The sequence below is a fragment of the Fragaria vesca genome, linkage group LG2 (genome assembly GCF_000184155.1).
Source record: "Fragaria vesca subsp. vesca linkage group LG2, FraVesHawaii_1.0, whole genome shotgun sequence".
Classification (NCBI taxonomy): domain Eukaryota; kingdom Viridiplantae; phylum Streptophyta; class Magnoliopsida; order Rosales; family Rosaceae; genus Fragaria; species Fragaria vesca.
Genome location: NC_020492.1, coordinates 22252136 through 22274935, shown reverse-complemented (window position 1 = coordinate 22274935; position 22800 = coordinate 22252136). Strand labels below are relative to the sequence as shown.

General features: G+C 38.0%; 5 protein-coding genes across 5 annotated transcripts in view; 3 read left to right on the top strand and 2 right to left on the bottom strand.

Moving 5' to 3' along the window:
• LOC101312889 (group 2 truncated hemoglobin YjbI-like) overlaps positions 1-22800 on the top strand; it is a 771661-nt gene that overhangs the window by 610218 nt on the left and 138643 nt on the right. The gene's annotated exons all lie outside the window — the stretch shown is intronic.
• On the bottom strand, positions 1305-3744 carry LOC101304643 (putative UDP-sugar transporter DDB_G0278631-like). The gene is made up of 7 exons (XM_004291222.1): positions 3545-3744; positions 3341-3446; positions 2980-3225; positions 2286-2396; positions 2022-2180; positions 1798-1941; positions 1305-1635 (listed from the first exon to the last, which is right to left on the bottom strand). Exons 1-7 carry the CDS (start codon positions 3586-3588, stop codon positions 1471-1473), a joined length of 975 nt encoding a protein of 324 aa, XP_004291270.1. The 5' UTR covers positions 3589-3744; the 3' UTR covers positions 1305-1470.
• On the bottom strand, positions 4078-6807 carry LOC101311076. Its single transcript, XM_004292825.1, has 3 exons — positions 5870-6807; positions 5096-5370; positions 4078-4986 (listed from the first exon to the last, which is right to left on the bottom strand). Exons 1-3 carry the CDS (start codon positions 6805-6807, stop codon positions 4247-4249), a joined length of 1953 nt encoding a protein of 650 aa, XP_004292873.1. The 3' UTR covers positions 4078-4246.
• On the top strand, positions 8286-17321 carry LOC101314719 (DNA topoisomerase 1-like). Its single transcript, XM_004291172.1, has 22 exons — positions 8286-8443; positions 8819-9586; positions 9670-10088; positions 10326-10980; positions 11615-11701; positions 12054-12100; positions 12200-12309; positions 12443-12543; positions 13066-13158; positions 13507-13590; positions 13678-13761; positions 14105-14173; positions 14409-14468; positions 14571-14642; positions 14884-14991; positions 15093-15169; positions 15252-15335; positions 15638-15749; positions 15876-15965; positions 16290-16355; positions 16451-16546; positions 16653-17321. Exons 1-22 carry the CDS (start codon positions 8324-8326, stop codon positions 16776-16778), a joined length of 3528 nt encoding a protein of 1175 aa, XP_004291220.1. The 5' UTR covers positions 8286-8323; the 3' UTR covers positions 16779-17321.
• On the top strand, positions 13714-22346 carry LOC101295193 (nucleolysin TIAR-like). The gene is made up of 13 exons (XM_004291190.1): positions 13714-13724; positions 18353-18452; positions 18692-18753; positions 18893-18995; positions 19368-19444; positions 19582-19643; positions 19745-19832; positions 20118-20193; positions 20433-20463; positions 20545-20664; positions 21187-21272; positions 21439-21612; positions 21843-22346. The coding sequence occupies exons 2-13, from the start codon at positions 18378-18380 to the stop codon at positions 22083-22085; spliced, it is 1197 nt and encodes a 398-aa protein (XP_004291238.1). The 5' UTR covers positions 13714-13724; positions 18353-18377; the 3' UTR covers positions 22086-22346.

Sequence of the window (22800 nt, the reverse complement as noted above, 5' to 3'; positions counted from 1 at the left end):
AGAACATGTTGCAATAATATAGCATTTCTGGTGAAGCATTATATGCAAATCTTAGGTGTCTAAAAGATGATATCTTCAATTAAACAAAGAAACAAGTTAGATCTTGGTCCCGTGACAAAGTTCAGGTTGTGATTGACTTCAAGTCTTCATCAATGAACTGGGATTATATATAGAACTTAGAACGTGTAATTCGAAGATCACAAAACAACTTATTTCTTTCTGTTTGGATACTCATGATGCAGTCACGAGTTCTACCAAAGATTCATGGATGTCCCCTGGAAAAAGAAAAGAAAAAGGAGCAAATTTTCTTACCTACAATTTCTATAGTTAAAGATATGGATTTCATCAAGTACAATAATTCTCATTCTGATTTCAGAAAAATGAAGCCAGTTTAATAATGGTTTTGTATCAGAGGATGACAACCAAACAAGTAAAGCACATATTAAAACCAAAGCGCCCCAAGGATAGCACTCAACAGCCCCAAAATTAATTCATTTGTCGGCTATGAATATGAAGCTTGAACTGAAAATTAATGAATGTGTAATATACAGGTATACAAATTTGGTGATCTGGGGACCATTTCCAAGATTCTTCAATGGTATTATGCCTCTTACCCAAGTCACCAAGTTTGGTATATTCTACTGTGCATTCTGGGTGAGGTGGGAAGATGGTAAGCTTAATGCTCAAATCTGAACAAGTAAAAGGTGGATGTGCAACTACAAAGAATGAAGTCGACGAATACCAATCGAAACTTAAATGTAAAGTATAAGAAGCAAGAAAATTGATAAATGGTAATTTCGATCCACATCCTACTTAACAGTAAGCATACAATAATTGCAGGAGATAAAACAAAGGATATTATTGATCTAAAGATGCTGTATTAGCAGATCAGGGAAACAAGGGCATGTGCAGGGAAGACCCCCAATATGATAGCCTGGATTCCTGGCAGAATTTTCTTTCCCAAGGCCTAATCTTTCCCAAAACATCAAACCCAACCATTTGCTTTCTGTAATACCTAAATGCAATCAAGGTAATGCATCCAAATATTTGCAAAAGAACCTAATTCAGTGACACCAAAAAAAAGGCAACATTATCAGCGCATTCAAGTTCTAAAGTCTGATTTCCACAGAAGTAACACCTTGATGAAAAATTGAAAATAATCTTTCATTTTCCCAGAAAGAAATGTGATCATTAACATTTGCATTATTCATCTTACTTTTCCTCAGCAAGTACGTAACAACAGACAAATATACCAAACAGAAGCTTATGTAATTGACAGATGATGGATTTGTTTTCAACATCTGTACTATGTGAGTGAATTTGGATATATTGTTGATCAAACTTGTTTAAAAATCCCTATATCATTGTCCTTCAAAAAACTATGGCCATTTGATGAAAATAGAAGCAAACTAAAAATGTAACAATAGAGAGCAGCTGTTAGTAAACCATATGGTATCTTTTCTATCGAGATCATTTATGGTAAGTCTCCACGTCTGATGCCTGTTTTGGGGCCTTGCTCTTCCTTTCCTGATATTTGGCATATGAATACCATACTCCACCAGTTGTGTTGATAACTAGTCCAGTCACGTTCAAACCATGTACTTGCACACCACCCAGCAAGACAAAACCCAGGGTCTGAGAAACAAAGAAATAGTTTTAGATGTTCTGCTCACAAAAGTTTTGTTTTTAAAGAACAAAGGAAGAATAATTGATGCCAAAAAGAATTGGTGTAGGAATAACTGATTGAAATAAAAATACCATCAACTAGTCTACAACCAAGAAGTAGTTCATTCTTACCGTGGATCCAACCCCTTTTAGGACTCCAACTATGGTCGTTGTCAGAGCAGAATTGACTATGGTACATAAGAACATGGTGAAGTTGAGAGCAATGCCCATAACAAATGAAAGAATAAGGATCACCAAAAAATGTATGGAAGTGCTCTGCAAATACAGAAACAATTCTTGTCGGTAAAAATTATTATGAATGAAAATACTTAAACACCAAAAGGCTAAGTTCTTACCTTTACAAGTAGTAATGAGAAAGAATTTGGAAATTCTCCGGTAGCTATAATGAGAAATAGCAAAAATGGAAGAGACAGAAAGCTGTTGTAGAACATGATCTCAACTGATGACAGCCCATCTTCTGCACCTGACTTCTCCACTAGCACAAGGTACATGGTCTGAATTTGAAATTAAGCACTTGTATGAGCTCAAGTACCATATGAAGTTTTTGAAGTAAATACATACATGAAACATCCATAGATGATCAAAACATCCTAACAAACCTGGAAAAAAACTGAAGTGAGGGCCAAACTATATCCAAAAAGATCAAATGAAAAGTCTCCTAGTGCTGCAATGACAACCCCTCCTGCAGTCAATACCACTGAAAGGATCACCTGAGACAGGAAACAGAGGGAAAGGCGTGTTAAAGCACAACTTAGTAACATCAAGTTCAGTAGTATGAAAAATGCTTCTTGCCAGGACTTCATAATTATGTCTTATCTAGAAAATCCACGAAAAACTTTGTCAAGTTTAACAGCAGTAACTGATGGATGCTTTCAAGCTTCTTTTTCTACATTAAAACAAGCATCATTATACTAAAAAACTTAACGTTCCAAATGAAAAACATCAATTATTCAAGGAGTTATCAGAAAGCAGGAAAAAGCTGTCACCAAAAAGGCTCGTTAACAGCAACAGCGATAACTACATTTTGTCACAGCTGAGTGTACAAATCTACAAGATGAACGTAGTCTAATATGCAATACACTTTACAACAAGCCTCAACATGGAGACCGGGGGATATCACCTAGCATGTTGAGACTGAGAATAAGTTACATCTCTGTCTCATTCTCAGCATTCTTAGCATAGGTCATGGGAAGTTCATCTCATATACGCTAAACATTATCTATTGGGTATAAAGAAAGTTTAGGTTCAATCTCCATTACCAAAATAAAAGCAAATCCAAGGACAAGTAACTACCTGTGTTGAGGGTTTCCCCTTCCCCGAGAAGAATCCAGCGATAAGCACAGCAAGCGGTGTGAGTCTTTTGATTGCAATGTACATGGGAATATTGACTCCCTTCAAACTAGCCAAAGCAAATGCAACATTAGCATTATAGAAAAGCGACACAGGGAGAAGTTTTTTGGCAGTGCTCATTTCTAGTCCTCTCGATCTCGTGTATCCCATTTTCCGCCCAAAATGTATAAGCAAGGCAGTGGCTAATTGCTAAGACAATAAAACAAACGAAAAACTACAACGCGTTATGATCAATCAAACAGTAAGCACTTGCAAATAGCCAAGAGTCCAAGACAATAAGGAAATGAAACTGAATGTGTGATACCTGCATAGTGAGAAGTGTCATGGAATGCGAGTACTCCATAAGAACAGCTTTATTGATAAACACCATAGCCATGGAAGCAACCCCATATGACAATGCAGCAAACAAACTACACTCAAAACACAACACAACAAAATCAATGATTCATGAACTCAAGCCAATAAGCATTTGGGTAAGTAAAAACTGGGATGTATATAGAAAGTGAACCTCAAAGATGAACTAGCAGCATCTGCATCAGTGAGCTTCTCCATAGCCAAATCTAACTTTCAAAAACAGAACTATCCGAGTACTGGGTTTACTGCAAGTCTTAAACTTTGAGCTGAGTTGATCCCAATTACATGATGATCCGAATTGGGTAGTAGATTTCTGGACCAAAACCTACAAATCAAGCAAACCCAAATCGAAAAGATCCAAACTTTTTGACCCCAGAGTGAAGAATAAGCGATCCGGATTGAGATTCACGAAGATTAAAGACCCGAGAAGTAGAGTGAGAGAGTGAGGCGCGTGAAATGGGATGAGAGAGAAAAGGACAGGTGGCGCGTGAAACTCTGGCCTATCTTCCATGGAAAACGCGAAAACCATCGCCATCAAAACGTGGGATTGGCTTGGGTTCGCTGCCTTTCTCATTTTTATATTCCTGTAATTTTCTACTGTGAAAAAAAGAATCCAGACGTTTCACTTGGGTAAAAAAAGTAAAAAAGTAAAATGACCTTCCCGCTATATTTTTGTGTCAAAATTTTATAGATGTGTACCTCATGGCAATAGCATTAACATTAATCTGAATCAAAATTCTGAATACAGTACAGGATAATCGACCAAGTTTTGATGCTTCCTACAAGCTCATGGTAACAATCAGAATACATTACAGCCAAAAGAACAGAGAACTGATCCGAGTGGCGGAACTAGTTTTTATCTTGCTGCGGCTCTTGCACTCATGGACGAGTGGTAGTTGGTACTTCTCTGTTTCCGGTAAGAAGAGTAGACATCGTCGTACTGGCTTACCTCGTTTGGATTAGCTGTGGCACCGAGTCCCAGTCTCCCTGTGCCACTCTTTCGATCAACACTTCCATCTGCGTAAGCCCCCGTCTCGGGGTCTACCTGCAGGTTTGGGGGTGGAGGGATGCAAGCCCCTCCCTTGCGTACCGGAGTAGAACTTTCGTAGTCATCATCGTCTCTACCATCAGAACCATGCATAGGTCCTTCGGAAGGGTTGACTTCTCCAATCTCTTTGAAGAACTTTGACACTCTCTCAAGAATTTCGGACTGAGGCACAGTTGATGGAGGTATGATGGTTGGGATGTCAAGAGGACTCATTGGGGAGTATGGCACCCCACTACCGATCTGCATCTTTCTGACCATCTCAGGAATAAGACCAGGTGGGAACAAAGGATATGGTGGCAACTTCTCGGCACTGGTAGCAGCTTGACCTGGCAATAAGTGTGGCAGAGGTTGGGGGATTGCTGGTTGAACAGAAGATGGTATGGGGAGGGACCCAGCAAAAGCAGCAGGCGGGACTGAATTTGGAAGAAATTGCTGGGGTGGCATCGAAAGTGGCACCACTTGACCAGGAGCTACATGTTTATCGAGATGCTCTTGATCGTGCGAACTTGAAACAGAACCTTGCCTTTCAGGCTGCCATTGTGACAATCCTGCATTCAATAAAATAACAACAATTAATACATACGGCTATCAATGTGTATATCTCAGTTCCTGACAACTAATAACACAAATTGTTTATACACAAAAACAGAAGCGTACCTGCTGCTGCATCTGTTGATGCAGTAGACAAGTCTTGTGGAAGACCTGGAAATGAATTACTTGATTGTCCACCAATCATCTCATTCCTAAATGAATCAATTGTATCCTGCTCATAGATCTTATTAGAAACCCATAACTGCAAAATTTGCTGCAACTTCATCTGACTGTCTTCTGTTATTTGAGGGTTGTGATAAATCCTTGCAAGCATGGAACCTAAGATAGGTTTGAACGCAAGTGATTCGTTATCAAGGCCGTCAGCAGTTCGACGATGCGAGCTGTACATTTAAAGGCAAAAAACGAAATAAGGAAATCAACAAATTATACACATTATCAACCACATTTGTCTCCAGAAAAAGTACTTCTCCACACAATCATCACAAGTCCTTACATAACTCCAGAGTATATATTCAGTATATAACCTAATGACTGTAATGCACATAAACAAAGATAGAGCCTTTTCATATCTAATGACAGTAATGATAACCAATCATCGCAAACCCTAACTAAGAAGCTAATCAGGAACTGTATTGTTCATAAATAAGAACAATAGACAAACTAGAACACAGCACTCAGAAACTACAATTCAACTGGTGAAAAATCAAACTGTATCAGGAACTAAGAAGATAATCAGGAACTGTATTCTTCATAAATAACAACAATGACGATTAACAACACAAAATGTAGGATGGCACAATAACTCTAGACAAACTAGAACAAAGCACTCCGAAACTACAATTCAATTAGCGAAAGCAAAGCAAGCGAGAGCGAAAATACCTGTCGAACAAAATGTCATTGACAAGAAATATCACATGTAGCTGCCTCTCAGGATCATCAAGCCCAAACACCCTCTCTCTTAGAGCCTCAGCAAGCGCCGGAGCGAAAATCGACCTCTGCATAAACCAAAACTTAGCTCCTTTAATCGACTCTTTAGTCCCATTCAATGTCATAAGCACATTGCTCAGCTCCACTGCCACATCAGGCGGCACCGAAAGCCCCATAAACGGCGTCGCCGCCGCCTGATGGTCATAATCAGACCTCCCATAAACTCCGAAGGGCTGCTGATTCTGCCGCTGCTGGTCGTAGAAGTACGACTGCGGGGCCATCATCGGGTTCGGCGGCCCATTCATCATCGGACGAAGCATGTGGGGAGCGAATTGCGGGTTCGGGTTGAATGACCCGACCCGAGTGGAGGCGTAGAGCTTGTAACGGTAATAGGCGTGGCCTTCGCCGCCGAAGAGGAAGGCGTAGTCGGGATTGTCCTGCTGCTTGTCGCGAATCATGGCTTCGAAATCGGGGCCGTTCTTGGCGGAGTACTCGACGAGCTTGTCGATCCGTTTGTGGAGCTCCGGGTCGGAGGGAGGTGCGGCGGCCGGAGGAGGAGGTCCAGCGGCGTGGAATTGCGGGGGGACGAGGGGAGGGGGGAGGTGGGGAGCGAAGGCCGAAGGCGGCGGAGGGAGGTGGTGAGGGTGAGGCGGCGGCGGCGCGTGGGAGAGGACCTGCGGCGGAGGTTGTTGCTGCTGCTGCTGCAAGTGGGGGTGGTAGGGGAATTGCTGGAGATGAGGGTGCGGAGGTCCGAATGGGGGGCCGGGGAACTGTTGGGCCTGGGGCGGGTACCCAAATTGTTGCTGCGGCGGCGGTTGTTGCTGCGGTGGTGGCCGCTGCTGTTGTTGTTGGGCGTAGGCGGCGTAGTCGTGGGCTTGTTGCCGATCCATGGTGCGACGTCGTTTAGGGTTGAGGAAGATAGTAAAGCTGATGATTATATATGATTGATTTTGGTTGCTAGTTGATGTACCAGCAAAATAATAAACGGATCAGCAAAACAAATTTTACTAAAATAACAATTTTATCCTCGTCTGAAATGATATTTGTAGTGATTATTATTAAGATAATAACAAAAGAAATTTAAAGTTTTAAAATTCTTTTAATTAGTAATTTCTAAATGTACCCAGCAGTTTAAGTTTAACGTAAACACATTCTTGTCAATAGATAGCACCCCACTTTCTATAGTTGATCGGCGTGAAATTTCTCTTGGTTTTGTCAATACAAATCACTTTGTCAAGGTCTATACATATTTGCTATTAAGCATTTACTATATACTTTTGTTTGATAAATGTTATCAATTGAGCATTTTCTTCTCTTATGTTATAGGTTCATCTTAAGCCATTTCATCCTATGGCACCTATTGTCGATGGTTGGTTCAAACATTCTCTACTTCTCGCAAACGAATGACTACCTCCTTATAGTGATCGCCTTTATGCTGGCAAAGATGTTTTTGATACCGATTATCCAGATGATGAGAAAATAGTAGGTGTCGATTGTCCATGAGTTTGGCTGAGAAAAATTTTGCTGGATGTGAATTTATTCATGAGTTTTGCTGGGTTTAACAAAGAAAGAGTATTATTGGAAGGTTGCTGGGTTTACTTAGAAATTTTATAATTTTGCTGGGTGTATAAAGTTTGCTGGGTATACTTAGTATTTTGCTAGGTACATGTAGCAACACCTTTGATTTCACAGGACTAAAATATCCATTATATTATTGATATTTTCTTTGAAATTTTTGATTTTTACGAGCATCGATATTAATTTTTTTATATATTTCCGGTATTATATATTTAGTCTATTTTTTTTATCAAATATACATTTTATTATATATTTGTAATTTATNTNTATNATATTNTATTTCTCGATATTATCTATCTAAAAATTTTTTTTTTTAGTTTTTTACTAAACCTAACCGTATTATTTTTGTAATCGTCTAATATTTTAATTCCTTAATAATTTTAGTACTAATTTATTTAATTTTTTTTTTAAAGATGGGCGGCCCACCTTGCCTAGGACAACATCGCCTACGACTGCATAGCCGTGTCTTGGTTCTGCCTGGCCCGAAGAGGCCCATTTCGCCTATTAATTTTATATTTTTACTTTTTTCTTAAAGAAAGGACGGCCCACTGTATAGGCCCACATCACCTACGTCCGCCTAGCCGCGTCTCGGGTCCGCCTAGCTCCCAGAGGCCCAGTTACCTAATCGTTTGATGTTTTATTTGATGCATGTTGAATGGGCCCATACACAGCAGACCCAGTGTAGCGGCGCGTACCCGGCCCATTCCGTATACCCTAAACCCTGTCACAAGCCCCTCGTCCCTCACCTCCTTATCCCTCTCTCTGTCCCTGCCAGACTCTCAGCATAACCAACACTCTCAGCTCTCAGATGAAACTGTTCACACAGCTATGATTCATTTCCAGAGGACCCTATCACTCACAGCTCCATCTTCCTCTGCTTCTTCTTCATTCATGTTCTCCTACCCTTCAACTTCTTCGGCTCTCAGACTCCGCCTCTCCATGGCCAAGGTTCCCAAGTCTCCTCCTTTACTCTTGTTCTGCTGTTTTCTTATTAGTTTCATTCATTTCAATCATACCCAGTTCTTCAAAATCTGTAATTTGGCTATGTGGTGGTTCCCAATGTGTTTGGTTTTACTTTAAAGTCTTAAACTTTGAACTTTGATATCATTTTCTCGGCTTCTGTTATATTCAAGAATGTGTCTTGTGGTTTACTTCATTGATCAAAGAAGTTTATTTGACAAATACAGATTGTTAAGGGTCGATTTTGTATGTTAGTTAATGCAACATGTCATTCAGAAAGTTTTGTGTTTTGTGTGTATGCAATTGTAGACTTTGAGCTATGCTGATTAGTGTTGTCTGTCATGTGTGGCATTGGTGTTACAGCTGCAGTGCAGGGCGTTGGAGAATTGTCCCGGCACTTGCTTGCCGTCTTCTCCAGTTTTGTCATTGAATAAGTGCCGAAATTATTCCCGGCTTAGGTTTAGAAAATCCAGAGTTTCTTGCATGATCACGTCGTATGGTGCAAAAGCTGGGCCGACTTTTGCTCCTTTGAGAAGAAGCGGCGATGTATTTCAGGGTGCTTTTAGCATTGATTCACAGTTAAGACTCAGTGCCGTTAATGCTCTGGGGACTGCTAATGTTATGAGTCGTGGGTTTTTGGGAAATGGTTGTAGATCAAGTTTATTGGATTCTAGAGTTGGAGATTATTCCAAGAGGTTTTTGTCTCAAGTTCCGGATGTGACAAGTAAAGTAGAGAATGTGGGCTCCCAAGATGGCAGGAGGAAATGGTTCAAAATGATTAGCAATCGCAAGAAATTGAAAAAGGCATTGGCTACGCAAAGTGAAACTGAAGCTACGGTTTCGAGCATCTCCAAAGATGCTGATGTTAAAGTTTCAAATGAAACGCAGGTAGGAAATGAGAAGGAGGATGAGAAGCTTGAATCATCAATTTCAAATTCGCCAATAAGCAAAACTAAAGAGGTCTCTAAACCAAAAGCAAAAAGGAGGTCGAAAAGCAAGAAAACTAAAGAACAAGATTCTGCTACTAATGCTGTGGCAGATGTTGCTTCCACACAAAGTTCTGAAAGTACTTCTCAAACAAAGAAATCTGGCAGGAGCAAAAAAGGAGAAAAGTCCGCACAGGATAAGGGGGTTAGTGTCCTTTACATTATGATCAGTATTAGCACAAAGTTTTATATTTATGCAATAGTTTAACTGACACTGTAGTCTTTCAGCTGAGCGCCACCGTGAAGACTCCAGTAGACCTTGCTAATAGATCTTCAACTAAACCCCGGCGAAACAAGAAAGGTGAGAAAGATAGTGAGAAGGAAAAATCTATAAACTCAGCTGCCAAGTCACCACAGAAACTTATACCACAAGAAATGGGGAAATTGAAGCCTTATGGAAAAATTACAACAAAGCAGTTGTACCCTGCAACTGGGAAAACTGTTGTGGTGGTAGAATCTGTTACAAAGGCAAAGGTTATTCAGGGTTATCTTGGTGATATGTTTGAAGTGCTGCCTAGCTATGGTCATGTGAGGGACTTGGCAGCTAGGTCAGGATCTGTGCGGCCCGATGATGATTTTAGTATGGTCTGGGAAGTTCCATCTGCTGCCTGGACTCATCTTAAGAGCATAAAGGTCGCACTAAGTGGGTATGTATTTAAAATTACATTCAAGCACATCCAATTATCCTGACGCAGTAGTGATTATGAGACTATTAGGGTTGACAAATATGTTATCATATGGTTTATAAGATTTGGTGGTGTATGATTTTTATTCTTAACTCAGTATCTTGCTTTATAATGATCAACAACAGTATCTTACATATTGTTATTGTTATTTTTACAGTCAGTCTTTTTTATTTTTTTTTCATTTCCCTTCTTTCTCAGTGCAGAAAATCTTATCCTTGCATCAGATCCAGATCGTGAAGGAGAGGCTATTGCTTGGCATATTATTGAGATGCTCCAACAACAGGATGCTTTACGTAAAGATATTAATGTAGCAAGGGTTGTCTTTCATGAAATCACGGAGGCTTCCATCAAAAGTGCTCTGCAAGCTCCAAGAGAAATTGATCAAAATTTGGTCCATGCTTACCTCGCACGACGTGCTCTTGATTATTTGATCGGATTTAACATTTCACCTCTGCTATGGAGAAAACTACCAAGTTGTCAATCTGCCGGACGTGTCCAATCTGCTGCACTAGCTCTTGTATGTGACAGGGAAATGGAAATCGATAAATTCAAACCACAAGAATATTGGACTATTGATATTGAATTGAACCAAAACGAACCAGGTTCATCAGTTAATGCCATATCCTTGCCAGCACACTTGACGCATTTTGATTCCAAAAAGTTGGATCAATTTTCTATTAGTTCCCATACAGAGGCAAAAGATATTGAGCAGCAAATTAATTCAGAAACTTTTAAAGTTATCAGCTCTAAGAAAAACAAATTGCGGAAGAACCCTCCTACCCCTTATATAACATCAACACTTCAGCAGGATGCTGCAAACAAATTACATTTCAGTGCATCATATACAATGAAGGTTCGAGTCCTGTTTGATTCAAAAAATTTCTGCTCTTGGTTTTGTCTGTTCAGCTGGTTTTTTATTTGTCATCTATAATTTTTTAAAGCCAGAGTGGTAAGCGCTGTTCAGCTGATTTTAATCCATATGTTTATTGCAGTAGGATATAGAGGCATACATATATATTTCAATTTCAGTCTATGCATCACATAGTTAGACAGATATAAATATGCCACTTAAGGATATATGCTAGAATCGGAAGCAGGACATTCACTTCAGAGCATTGTTAGGCATACATATATAATTCTTTCTATCTAATATATTGCAGTCTATGCATCACATAGGTAGACATAAATGTAAATTTGCCACTTCAGGATATATGCTAGAATCAGAAGCAAAACATTCACTTCAGAGCATTGTTATATGTGATTTACATTGTTATATGTATATGCTTGCAGAGAAAGTAATTGATTCTCAACATCCTCTTCTGATGTAACTACTTCCCTCTCATAAGTTGTAACCTTGAGATTTTATGCTTTCAATTGCTAGCAGTAGATGTTTTGTCTTCTTCTTTTTTTTGATTTTTTTTTTTAAAAACTGTATGTATCACATGACACACATTTATCTAGCTGATGGAAGTTACGTTGTTATATAGCTTGCACAAAAACTTTATGAGGGAGTTCAATTATCTGATGGCAAGGCGGCGGGTTTGATCACATACACCAGAACAGATGGACTACACGTAGGTATCACTTTGGCTGCATGAATATTTTCCACAGTGCGGGTTACTTCATATAGTCCAAAGTATTGGTGGTTTAAATTTTTAATTTTTTGGGGACCTTTGGGGCGAGCATATTGAAGTGAGTGTGACCTTTCAAAGCAAATAAGTCTTCATCTGTTGTGTTTGGGATAATATAATTGGACTATACGTGGTGTAATAAGCTCATACTTTTTATGGGTGATTGATTGTCTGTGTTCTGGACGTCTTTACAATGTGTCAAAGTTCCAGTTGATGAGCCAAAATATACAGACAATTTAGAAGCTTTTGTTTTTTCTTGTTTTCTTTTCTCTGATTCATCATGTTTGATTTACAGATTTCTGATGAAGCAGTTAGGGATATTCGCTCCTTGGTCACTGAAAGGTGCTACTGATATTTTCATTTCTACACACATAAAAGTCAGTAGCATATTCACATTTTTTTTTACCCTTGTGCTTTACAAACAGTACTTGTTTGATGCAGATACGGACAGAACTTTGCATCAGCTACTCCACGCAAGTTTTTTAAGAAGGTGAAGAATGCTCAGGAGGCCCATGAAGCAATCAGGCCCACTGATGTTCAGAGATTTCCATGTAAGTAAACAAATTCCAAGGCTACATATCATTTTAACAACATTTTTTCTTCTGAAATGAGATGTTGTTCACCTTTTCTCTTGATAGATTCTTTCCAGTGAATTAACTGTAACATTTTCCTTTCGCTGTTTAGCCTTGCTCAGAGGAATACTAGATGAAGATTCATTGAAGTTGTACACTCTCATTTGGTGTCGAACAGTTGCGTGCCAAATGGAGCCTGCTACAGTTGAGCAGGTGAGAATATACATTACAAAAGTTGTTCTCATTTAATTGATGGGAACTGGTTTCCTGTATTGTTACCATATCTTGGTAAAGAAATAGAAATTTGATACAGGTAGCAATTTTTTATTATTTTCATTGAAAATTATTATTCTCCTATGAAAGATGTGAACATTATTATTATTTTTATAGAATTTCAGTGTGAGCATGATGCATCTGAACGTAAATTGTCAGCCCTTAAGAGAGGAAAATGATTGGTGTTCAGCCTTGTCCACTATTTCCCAGAACTTCTAGATGCATATAGTTTGCTGAGAGTAGTATCACTAGTATGTGGGACGGAAATTGTGAATCTCACAAAGTTATAGTGACAGAAACAACCATTTGTTAAACAGAAAATGCAGTAACATGTTGACTTTTCTTCTTATCCTGATTCTTATGTTCTACTCGTATGACTAGTATCTGTATTTTGAATCCTTCATCTATTGACCATTGTATTTATTTATTTATTTATAATATATTCTAAATCAATGTGACCAGATACAACTTGATATTGGAAATGCTGGCGAGTCCATTGTTTTCCGATCCGCATGCTCTAGGGTTCAGTTCCTTGGATATCAGGCCGTTTTTCAGGTACAATTTTTATCTTAGGACTGCTGCATACGTCTGTATGAAATTGTATCTATGTAGTTGGTGGTAGATAGGAATGAACTGGTTATTTGTCATGAGTTCGTATGAATTCCAATTTTTTGTTTGTTTGTTATGCTGATAGGTTCATTGTCATGCTGTTTCAACTGTTGGTATTTACAAGTGTATATGCTGTTTAGCTTCATTTATGATGTTTTACTCTTGAGAAATAATTGGAAACTGTACAAAGCTCCGTCACTCCAAGTTTGTGTCCGGATTTGGAGCGTACATTGCTTCTTGTTCATATTAGTTGCATGTTTTTGATGAGATTGTCCAACTTGTCTAATTTGTTAGGACGTCGAAGCTGGAGCAGTCAAATATAAAGAAAATGAAGGGAACAGTCGTGATGAAGCATTTGCAATTCTTGATTCACTGAAGGTAAGTGCGAAGGGTTGATTCTGAAACTTGTATTGATGTGCAAAGGATTGGTTCAATTATCATTTTTTTTTTTTTTTGGTCATGTAGGCTGGCAGTCCAGTACATCTTGGTGAAGTCAAACTCAAGCAACACCATACCCAACCTCCTCCACGCTACTCTGAGGCTTCATTGGTAAAATTTACTTATACTCAGAATCTGATTATATATGAAGGATCAGCTCAAATTTACAATCTGCAGTGATGCTCACAATTCAATTTACTAGAAGAGAATGGAAATTGCATAGTTTTCTATTCTTAATGTATTCAAATCAAACTTCATATAGTTCTTGGACAGCTGGGCCTAAGGGTCATTGTCAACTTGTTTGTTAAGAAATGTGCAGGATGACTTACCTATTGAAACTTATGCACGTTACACACATGTAGATGTTTTAGTGCACACACTGATGTATTACACCTTTTCTTATATTTGTCTGACCTTGCTCTTCTGACCTTTACAATACTTGTGTGTACTATAGGTTAAGAAATTAGAGGAGCTCGGGATTGGAAGACCTTCAACATATGCAAGCACTATAAAGGTTTTGCAGGCAAGTGACGGCTCTGGTTTTTGTTTAGTTATATACTTGTGTTGTTATTTGCTCTTATATTGCGCATTTACCAATAGATAAAAGATATTTGTATCTTTCGGTCGCACATGTACCATTGAATTGTCTCTTTGGTTAGTGTTTCTGTTGTCTAGAATTCAGAATATCTGAAATTTATTTGGTCGTGCTTAGTTTATCTTCATTTTCAACTTAACAATATCTTTTATTTTGGCACCAGGATAGAAACTATTTGACAGTGAAAAACCGTGTGTTACATCCAGAGTTTCGTGGTCGTATGGTGCGTCTTGGCATCCCTCTGAATTGATCAAATCTTTTCATGCTCCCTATCTCCTTCCTTGTGGCTTCCCTTAACCCATTTAATTCTTTTGGTTGCTTTTAGGTGTCGGCATTTCTATGCCACCATTTTTCAGAGGTCACAGATTATAGCTTCACGGCTGATATGGAGACTGAGGTAATCTCTAATTTATATAGTCGATTTTTTTTTTGCATTACCTTAAAAATTTTGCTTTGATTTACTGTTATGGACTTATATAACCACATGATTTTTATACCTGTTGGCTTCCTTCATCATGAATTATTGCCTTTACTAGTTATTTGAAATTCTTGATTAGTTCTGAAATTAGAAAGTTCTGAAGTCTGGATTCTTTTCCTTATGGTGATCGACTTCTTTATTTCTCTCACATGTACTTCAGCTTGATAATGTTTCTGCTGGCTTAACTGAATGGAAAGGCCTCCTGAGAGATTACTGGACTCGATTCAGTGGTTATTGTGAGCGTACCAGTAGTGTGACTATCCATCAGGTATGATTCAGGCTTTGTTGTAATTACGTAGATTTGGTATTCATTATTAATAGTAAGCCCCTTTGGGTAAAGTATCCTTAGCTGTAAGCCATATGTAACAGGTGGAGAAAATGATGGAAAAAAAATTTGGAGACTTCTTGTTTGCTACTCTCCCTGATCAAAGCAGGACATGTCCGAGGTATGCATGTCTTGTCGTTTCTATACCATAAGGAGGCCCAGTATCTAATGCACTTTTATAATCTTCACAATACGTGTTTCAGCTGTAATGAAGGAACTTTGATCTTCAAAGTGAGTCGATTTGGTGCAGGCTATTTTATAGGTTGTGATGCACACCCAAAGTGCAAGTAAGTATTGAAAACTATTAGATAACTTTATATCATATATGTGTCTAAATGTGGTGATTTGAGTGTAAACAGTGAACATATGTACCATTACCCTTTGTATTTTTCATCTCTTCTACAGAAAAAGAAAGAAAGATAGAAGATACGTTATAACTGTAGAAGACATTGCTCCTTACATTGAAAATGAAATTAGCCGAGTCTATAATCATAACTTCAATTTGTAAATGCGAATTTGTCTTGGTTGTGGGCAAAGAATAAGCGATATCACTTTACTTATCCATGATGTCTTTGGCTGATGCTATTAGGTATATTGCTAAGACATTGTATGGTAATGAAGAAGAAGACGACGATACTCCAAAGAACAACAGGGTGGAGGAACCAAAATTGTTAGGTTTATCTCCCAGTTCCAATGAAAAGGTATTGCTTTGAATTCTGGTCTTTCTATAGTTGATTTGTGATCTGCTGATCCTTTATATTCTTGCATTTGTTATTTACAACTTGTGATTTGCAACATGTGCTTACATCAAAGACAACCTCTTTCAGGTTCTTTTGAAGACTGGTCCTTATGGATCGTATGTACAACTTGGTGAAGACAGGAAGGGATACTCACCTAAAAGAGCCTCTGTAGCACATGTATGTAGAAGTTGTTTGGTACCTACGTATTGGAAATTTTTCTTCTGGTTTCTTACTCTTTTATTGTATTTTAATTTATGTTTTTTTATTAATGGGGATCCATAAAATATCATTTACGCTTCTTTATGTCTTAAGAGAATTTTCTTATCAAAGAATTGAGGCCTATCTCAGAAACAAGCTTAGCTTTAATTCACCAATGTCGTTTACTTGTTATTGCCATTTTGCTTCTCTTTTTTGTGTGTGTGGGTTTCTCTAGGATACTGCAGAGGCACCCTGATTGTATCTGAATATGTATTCATTATATTTACATGGAACTATTTCCAGATCAAGGATGCTAGTTCAGTAACTGTTGAAGTTGCTCTTGAGTTGATGAAGTATCCTGTGACATTGGTTCGTTCTTCATTCTGCTTTACTGAGTTCCATTTAGCATCCTTATGTTTTCTTATGATTATTATTAATTTTTGTTATTTTTAATTTCATTTTAGGGGAACCATCCGACGGATGGGCTTCCAGTGGTATTAAAGATTGCAAGGTCTGGATACATAGTTAAACATCGGCGCACAATGGCTTCACTTACGAAGGTATTTGTTTTTATATAATTAGAATCTGATTTCAAAGTATCTTGTTCAAATGTCTCAACAAATTTTTCCAAGTTTATGAGTTGGGTAATCTTAAATACTCGTGCAGAATCAGCAACCTAATAAATTTACTCTGGAGGATGCATTGGAACTTCTGTCTGGGAAGAATACACGGAAAATTGGTCGACCCAAGGGAAAAGTAAAGGTTGAAGAAGAAGCCATAGAAGCCATGTAGCCTACTCCATCACAGGGAAGTCTGGCTTTGCCTATGATGGTGACTTAACTTTTCACAAACCAGTTAATGACATGAGGTTGATATGAACATTCATTGGTGGCAAATTATCCCCCTGCCGACCAAAGTACCTGAAAAGGGATACTGAAATCAACAACAAAGGTGCGTGTATACTCCAGCAATTGCTGCATATGTAGAAATGGGGATTTGACAGAGCAAGTCTATAGATGACCTCATTCTGTGGACGACAAAAGTAGTATTTGATAGCCTGAGATTGAGAAGGTAAAGACATCATTTTACGCGGACAAAATTGACACATTGTCTACAATACAGCTGTAAATATCTTTGTTACATATCACTTCGAGGGATTCTGTTTAAAATAGCTCGGATCTGGTAGCCGGTTTCATTTTGGACCACCATTTTCCGGGTTTGATGTTATAGGCCGGTTGATCATTGGGTTTGATTAAATGGCTAGCTAGAAACTAGATTCGTTCTCCACCAGTAAATTCTTTCTGAAGTCTGTAAGTTTAACTTTCACCGTAAGCTATTGCATTTAATCCATTTATAGACAAAAATTTGTAATTTATTTTATGTAGGAAATGATATAGGCTGCAATAGCAGTGTTGTACCAAAAAATATAATAGAAATACTTCGTCTTTTTCACTTTAAAAGGATCGAATACAGAATATACCTTGTTGATTAGACACCAAAGTGTAGGGTTGTGGTGATCATAACTGCAACAGTCTTAATGCTGATGCTCCTTTCTAACCAACTTAGGAGCTTTTTATTCATTTTTGATGTCAAACTAATCCGATTTAGAAAGAACAATGAAAATTCTACACAAAATTTGGGCGGATATTATACAAGAATACACACGTAAATCCAACTATAAAGTTTGGTCACTGGAATAAACACGTAATTCAACTATAAAGTTTGGTTCTTTGCCCAAAAAAAAAAAACTATAAAGTTTGGTTGATGGAATGAACAATTTTTTTATGATTTTAAAAGGTCGAATGGCTTTCATTTGTTTCATCAATGAAGGCTCAAAAACAGCTGTACCAGTTTTTCTCTATATATATCTATTATTATTTTTTTTTGAAAAATTTCCAATAGCTTTCCACTAGTCAAGAGAAAAAACTATTTTGGGATAGAAATAGATTTCTTAAAACCAAAATAAAAAACGAGAGTGTTATTATTGAAGCCAAACCCGAGTCATGTGGTTTCAGTGAGAAAGTTGCTCGGACAGAAGACAGTGGAATTTCGGAGCCAAACGTGTTTCGCTCTCAATCCAATCCTGACGATCACCCAGGTTTAAATTTCTCTTTTCTTCTTTTGGGTTTCAATTTCTCTTCTCAGATTTCAACAAAGTCTCCATGTGATTCTGACATTTCAAAGTCAATTTTCAATAGAAACCCACAAAAGATTTGGAAGAAAGTTGGAGTCTTTTGCAATTTTATCTAAGAAAGTTGGAGACTTTTGCAATTTGGTTACAGAATTTGATAATGGGTGATCTGTGTTGTTGTGAATTGTGATCAGGGAAGAAGAAGATTAGGGGTGTGTGTGTGTGCGTGAAATATGCAACAGCAGCAACAAGAGGCCATAATGCAGCAAGCTCTGCTTCAACAGCAGCAACAGCACATGTACCATCCTGGTGTTCTTGCAGCTGCTATGTCTCAGGTTCTCCCAACATCATCATCACTCTTCATTTTTCATCGAAATTCGGGTGCTCTTTGTGTTTGTTTGATTGTTTTGATCACAAAGTTTGATTCTTTAAGTTGTTGGCAATCACTGAGTTTCACCTGTACTTTGCAAATGATGGTTCTTTTTTTTCTTTTCTTTTTTTGTAATGTTGGTTGTGAATTGCGCTGTTAGATTTACTGGGATTGTTGGTTTATTTGTTTTCCGATGATTTGCAGATGGAGCCTATCCCAAGTGGAAATTTGCCTCCAGGCTTTGACCCGTCCACATGCCACAGTGTGTAAGTGCTAAAACAATAGTTATTCGTTCCTCCTGGTTTTGGAATTTTTGGTTTTGTTTCTATTTTGAGTGAATCATGGAGCTTCTGGTTGTTCTATTCATTGTCAAATGGTAATCTTCTGAGGGCTTGATGGCTTCAGGTATGTCGGAAATATTCATGTTAATGTCACCGAGAAGCTTCTTGCTGAAGTTTTCCAGAGCGTTGGTCCTCTTGCAGGATGCAAACTCATTAGAAAGGATAAGGTAGATTGAGCTCTCCCTTCTGATAACATCCCCCGACTGTCATTACAGGATTTATATCTTTCCTTATTGGACCATGGCCCTCCCTCCCTCCCTCCCTCCCCTCATCTAAATATGAAATTTGTGACACATAAATCAGTAGAAAATTACTGCTTTCCAATTGGTGGCTATATGCAAATGATCTATACATTTTAAAAGTGCTAATATGGATCTTAGAATTTGATCATTGAGACATGATACATTTTTGTTATTAGAGGTTTCAACTTATTGGATAATTTTCAACTGCGCCAAATAAACTAGAAATGCTTTAAATTTAGAGTTGGTTCTCCCCATAATTTTTGTTTTCCTGATGTGGTTGTGTCATTATTGTTGCAGTCGTCATATGGATTTGTTGATTACCTTGATCGAACTTCTGCAGCCCTTGCAATAATGAGTTTACATGGACGCCAACTGTAAGTATTCATATGGCTGTATCTTTATTACTGCAGTCGTCATATGTCAGTTGAGGAAAAGAAAAAAAGAAATGAAAACCTTGATGTCATTATCAAAGCATAGTTATACTTACTAGTCTTTCTAATTCTCTTTGCAGTTATGGCCTGGCACTTAAGGTGAACTGGGCATATGCCAATAGCCAGAGGGAAGATACTTCAGGTTACTTTGAGCTTCAGTTGCTCTGCTGCTGCTCTTGGATATTATTGCTTGTTACCATTTCATTAGGGTTCATTCCTTTAATGCAATTCTACAATTATCAGGGCACTACAATATATTTGTTGGTGATCTTAGTCCAGAGATTACAGATGCAACTTTATTTGCTTGCTTCTCGGTCTATCCTAGTTGTTCGTGAGTTCCTGTTTCTTTGGATATCTTTTTTCCTATTTCATTATTAGTAGATATATGCCCAGGACTCCAGGGTAGCATGTTTTTGCTTTCCTCAGTGCTTGGTCAAAATCTAAATTTACTACTGCTAATGTAGAAACTAGAAACATGATAGTTTCTACTCGGTCGTATTAAATGTGCATTTCCAATTGGTGTGGTATAACACTGCATATCACCCTATGGAATGAAAAATCTCCTTCTTGGTGTTAGGCTCACAAGATTTCCTTTTTGTCCTTCCATGATATGCAGTGACGCAAGGGTCATGTGGGATCACAAAACTGGCCGCTCAAAAGGATATGGATTTGTATCTTTCCGTAACCAGCAGGTATTCTAGAGATAATAGTGAGAATTCATCCCCACCCCACATGTATTATTATTATTTTTTTATGAAAAAAAAAGCTAGATCATGTGAATTTTTTTCTTCTCAATCTATCTGTAAAGAGTTGGTTCTCCTAGAGGTGTAGGTACTAAGATAACAGAAATGTTGGGTGTGATAGTTTTAATTTTGCTATCTTAAGGTCTTCTGTATCACTAGATTGATTTCTTCATGCATTTGTTCTGCAGGATGCTCAGAGTGCTATCAATGATTTATCGGGTAACACTTCCAGATGCAGTTTTTGAACATCATTATATCATCAATTCAGAATGTTTGATGTATTTAGGCTCCGTTTTTTAGGTAAATGGCTTGGAAACAGGCAAATAAGATGCAACTGGGCAACTAAAAGTGCTAGTTCCAGTGAAGAAAAGCAGAGTAATGACACACAAAATGCAGTTGTACTGACAAATGAATCTTCAGGTAGCATGGGAAATTTCGAGTTAGTTGGCCCACACTATGTAGGATCTCTTGTTAAATATGATCAGAGGTTGCTTTCAAGGCTTCTGGGTGTTATAGGACTTTAGTGCTGCTTGATAGTAGATTCAAGTGTGCAAATCTGAGCTTTGATAATGTAGTGAATGTACTTTGAAATTAGTATGTTTGTGGTCAATACATAGGGTCTTAATGGAAGCGTTTGGCTAAGGATAGAAATCTAACCAGTGTAGAAATATAAATCCTGATGCTGGTTGTATGTAATGCACCAAAACTGCCACTAAGTTTGAAATGTGCTATAGGTGTTTAGTCCTTGTTTTTGCTAGAATTTTTTTTTGTTTTGCTTTTTTTGTTTTGAAAGGAGAATACTTTAAGATAATTGGTATTTGGTAGTGAAGATAGGTCTTGGTTTAGTTGACCCGTGGTATGCATTCCCTTCCTTGATAATACCAAGCTATGCAGGAGTCAGGACTACGTAATGAATGTTCTTTGGTTTGTATTCTTTTGCAGATGGAGGTCAGGAGAACTCCAATGAAGAGGCCCCAGAAAATAATCTAGCATATACGACTGTCTATGTTGGCAACCTTCCCCATGAGGTGATTAAACAGTAAATCTTGCTGCATTAGCAATCTAAGTGTTACACCTTAATGTGGTGTTTTAGACTATATCTTCTGTTCCAAAATATTTAAATAAATAAAACTTCTCGTACAACTTGTGAAGTTATCCACAAAATCTTGCTGATAATCTGGCCTGCATTCCCAGATCACTCAAGCTGAACTTCACAGTCAGTTTCATGCTCTTGGGGCTGGGGTTATTGAGGAAGTGCGAGTGCAGAGGGATAAAGGTTTTGGATTTGTGAGATACAACACCCATGATGAAGCTGCCATAGCCATCCAAATGGGTAATGGCAGGATAATTCGTGGAAAGTCTATGAAGGTAATAAAATCTTTACTGCAAGCTTGTTTGATGCACATGCACATGATCACATATTGACACTTATCAAAATCACTGTCTATATTTGGTTTGCATGCATCCTGGAGTTACAAGGTATGTCGAGGCCATTGTAAACTGATGTACCATTTCACTGGTGGTCATCTAGGAAATTGTATGCTTTTCATAAATGATAAAAACATCTCTTCTTATGGGAATGGGACTGTGCATTGCAGTGCTCATGGGGTAGCAAGCCGACTCCACCTGGGTTACCTTCAAATCCTCTACCACCCCCTGCTCAACCCTATCAGATCCTTCCAAACGCTGCAATGAACCAAGGCTATTCTCCAGCTGAGTTGTTGGCTTATAGGCGTCAACTTGCCTTGAGTCAAGCTGCCATGAGCTCTGGTGGAAGCCAACCTATGTATGAGGGATATCCTAACACTTCATCTGGTCACCAGCTCATGTATTATCCTTGAGCAGACCAGCTTGGGTTTTTTCACCCAATTAATTGTGCCATTTGTTCCTCTTTGATCTTATCAGTACTAGTATTTTCTTGTTGTTTTCTTTTCTTTTTCCTTTTTCGAGTTGTTCTTCAGTCCATAATCAGTTACATGAATTTTGATCTCCTATGTTGTATCATGTAATACGTGGTTAGAAATTGGAATTTTTCCCTTTTATGATATGTGATACTTGTTATAAATATAAATTTGGGTTAAAGTTACCAGAAGATGATCCATCCAAAAACATGTCTTATGTCAGACTTGATTGTGTCGAGATATTTATGTTTTTTTTTTTTTTGAAAATCTGAACGGCCTACTATAAAAGAATGGCCATACTTGCATGAAACAAAAAGAAATCTTGAAACATAAAGAAATGGAGAACCGTCAACTGTGAAGGTGTTTTACTGTTGCCTTACCAACCATTTTCCTGGGTTTCATTGCCAATTACCTTGAAACATTCTTGAAACCTACAGGTTGTAACAAAAAAATAATTTTCTTTGTTTCATATGATGTATCTCTCTTCCGTATATATGATTGTTTTTGCCATCTAGTACTAAAATTTAGAGTACATCATTAGCCCCAAATCGTTTCAAGCATCTTTCATGAGCTTTTTGAAACCTTTTGTATTAAAGAAAATTGATAGAACTTTTTGAAACGTTTCAACCATCTTTCATCTAAGAAAAAACTTGGT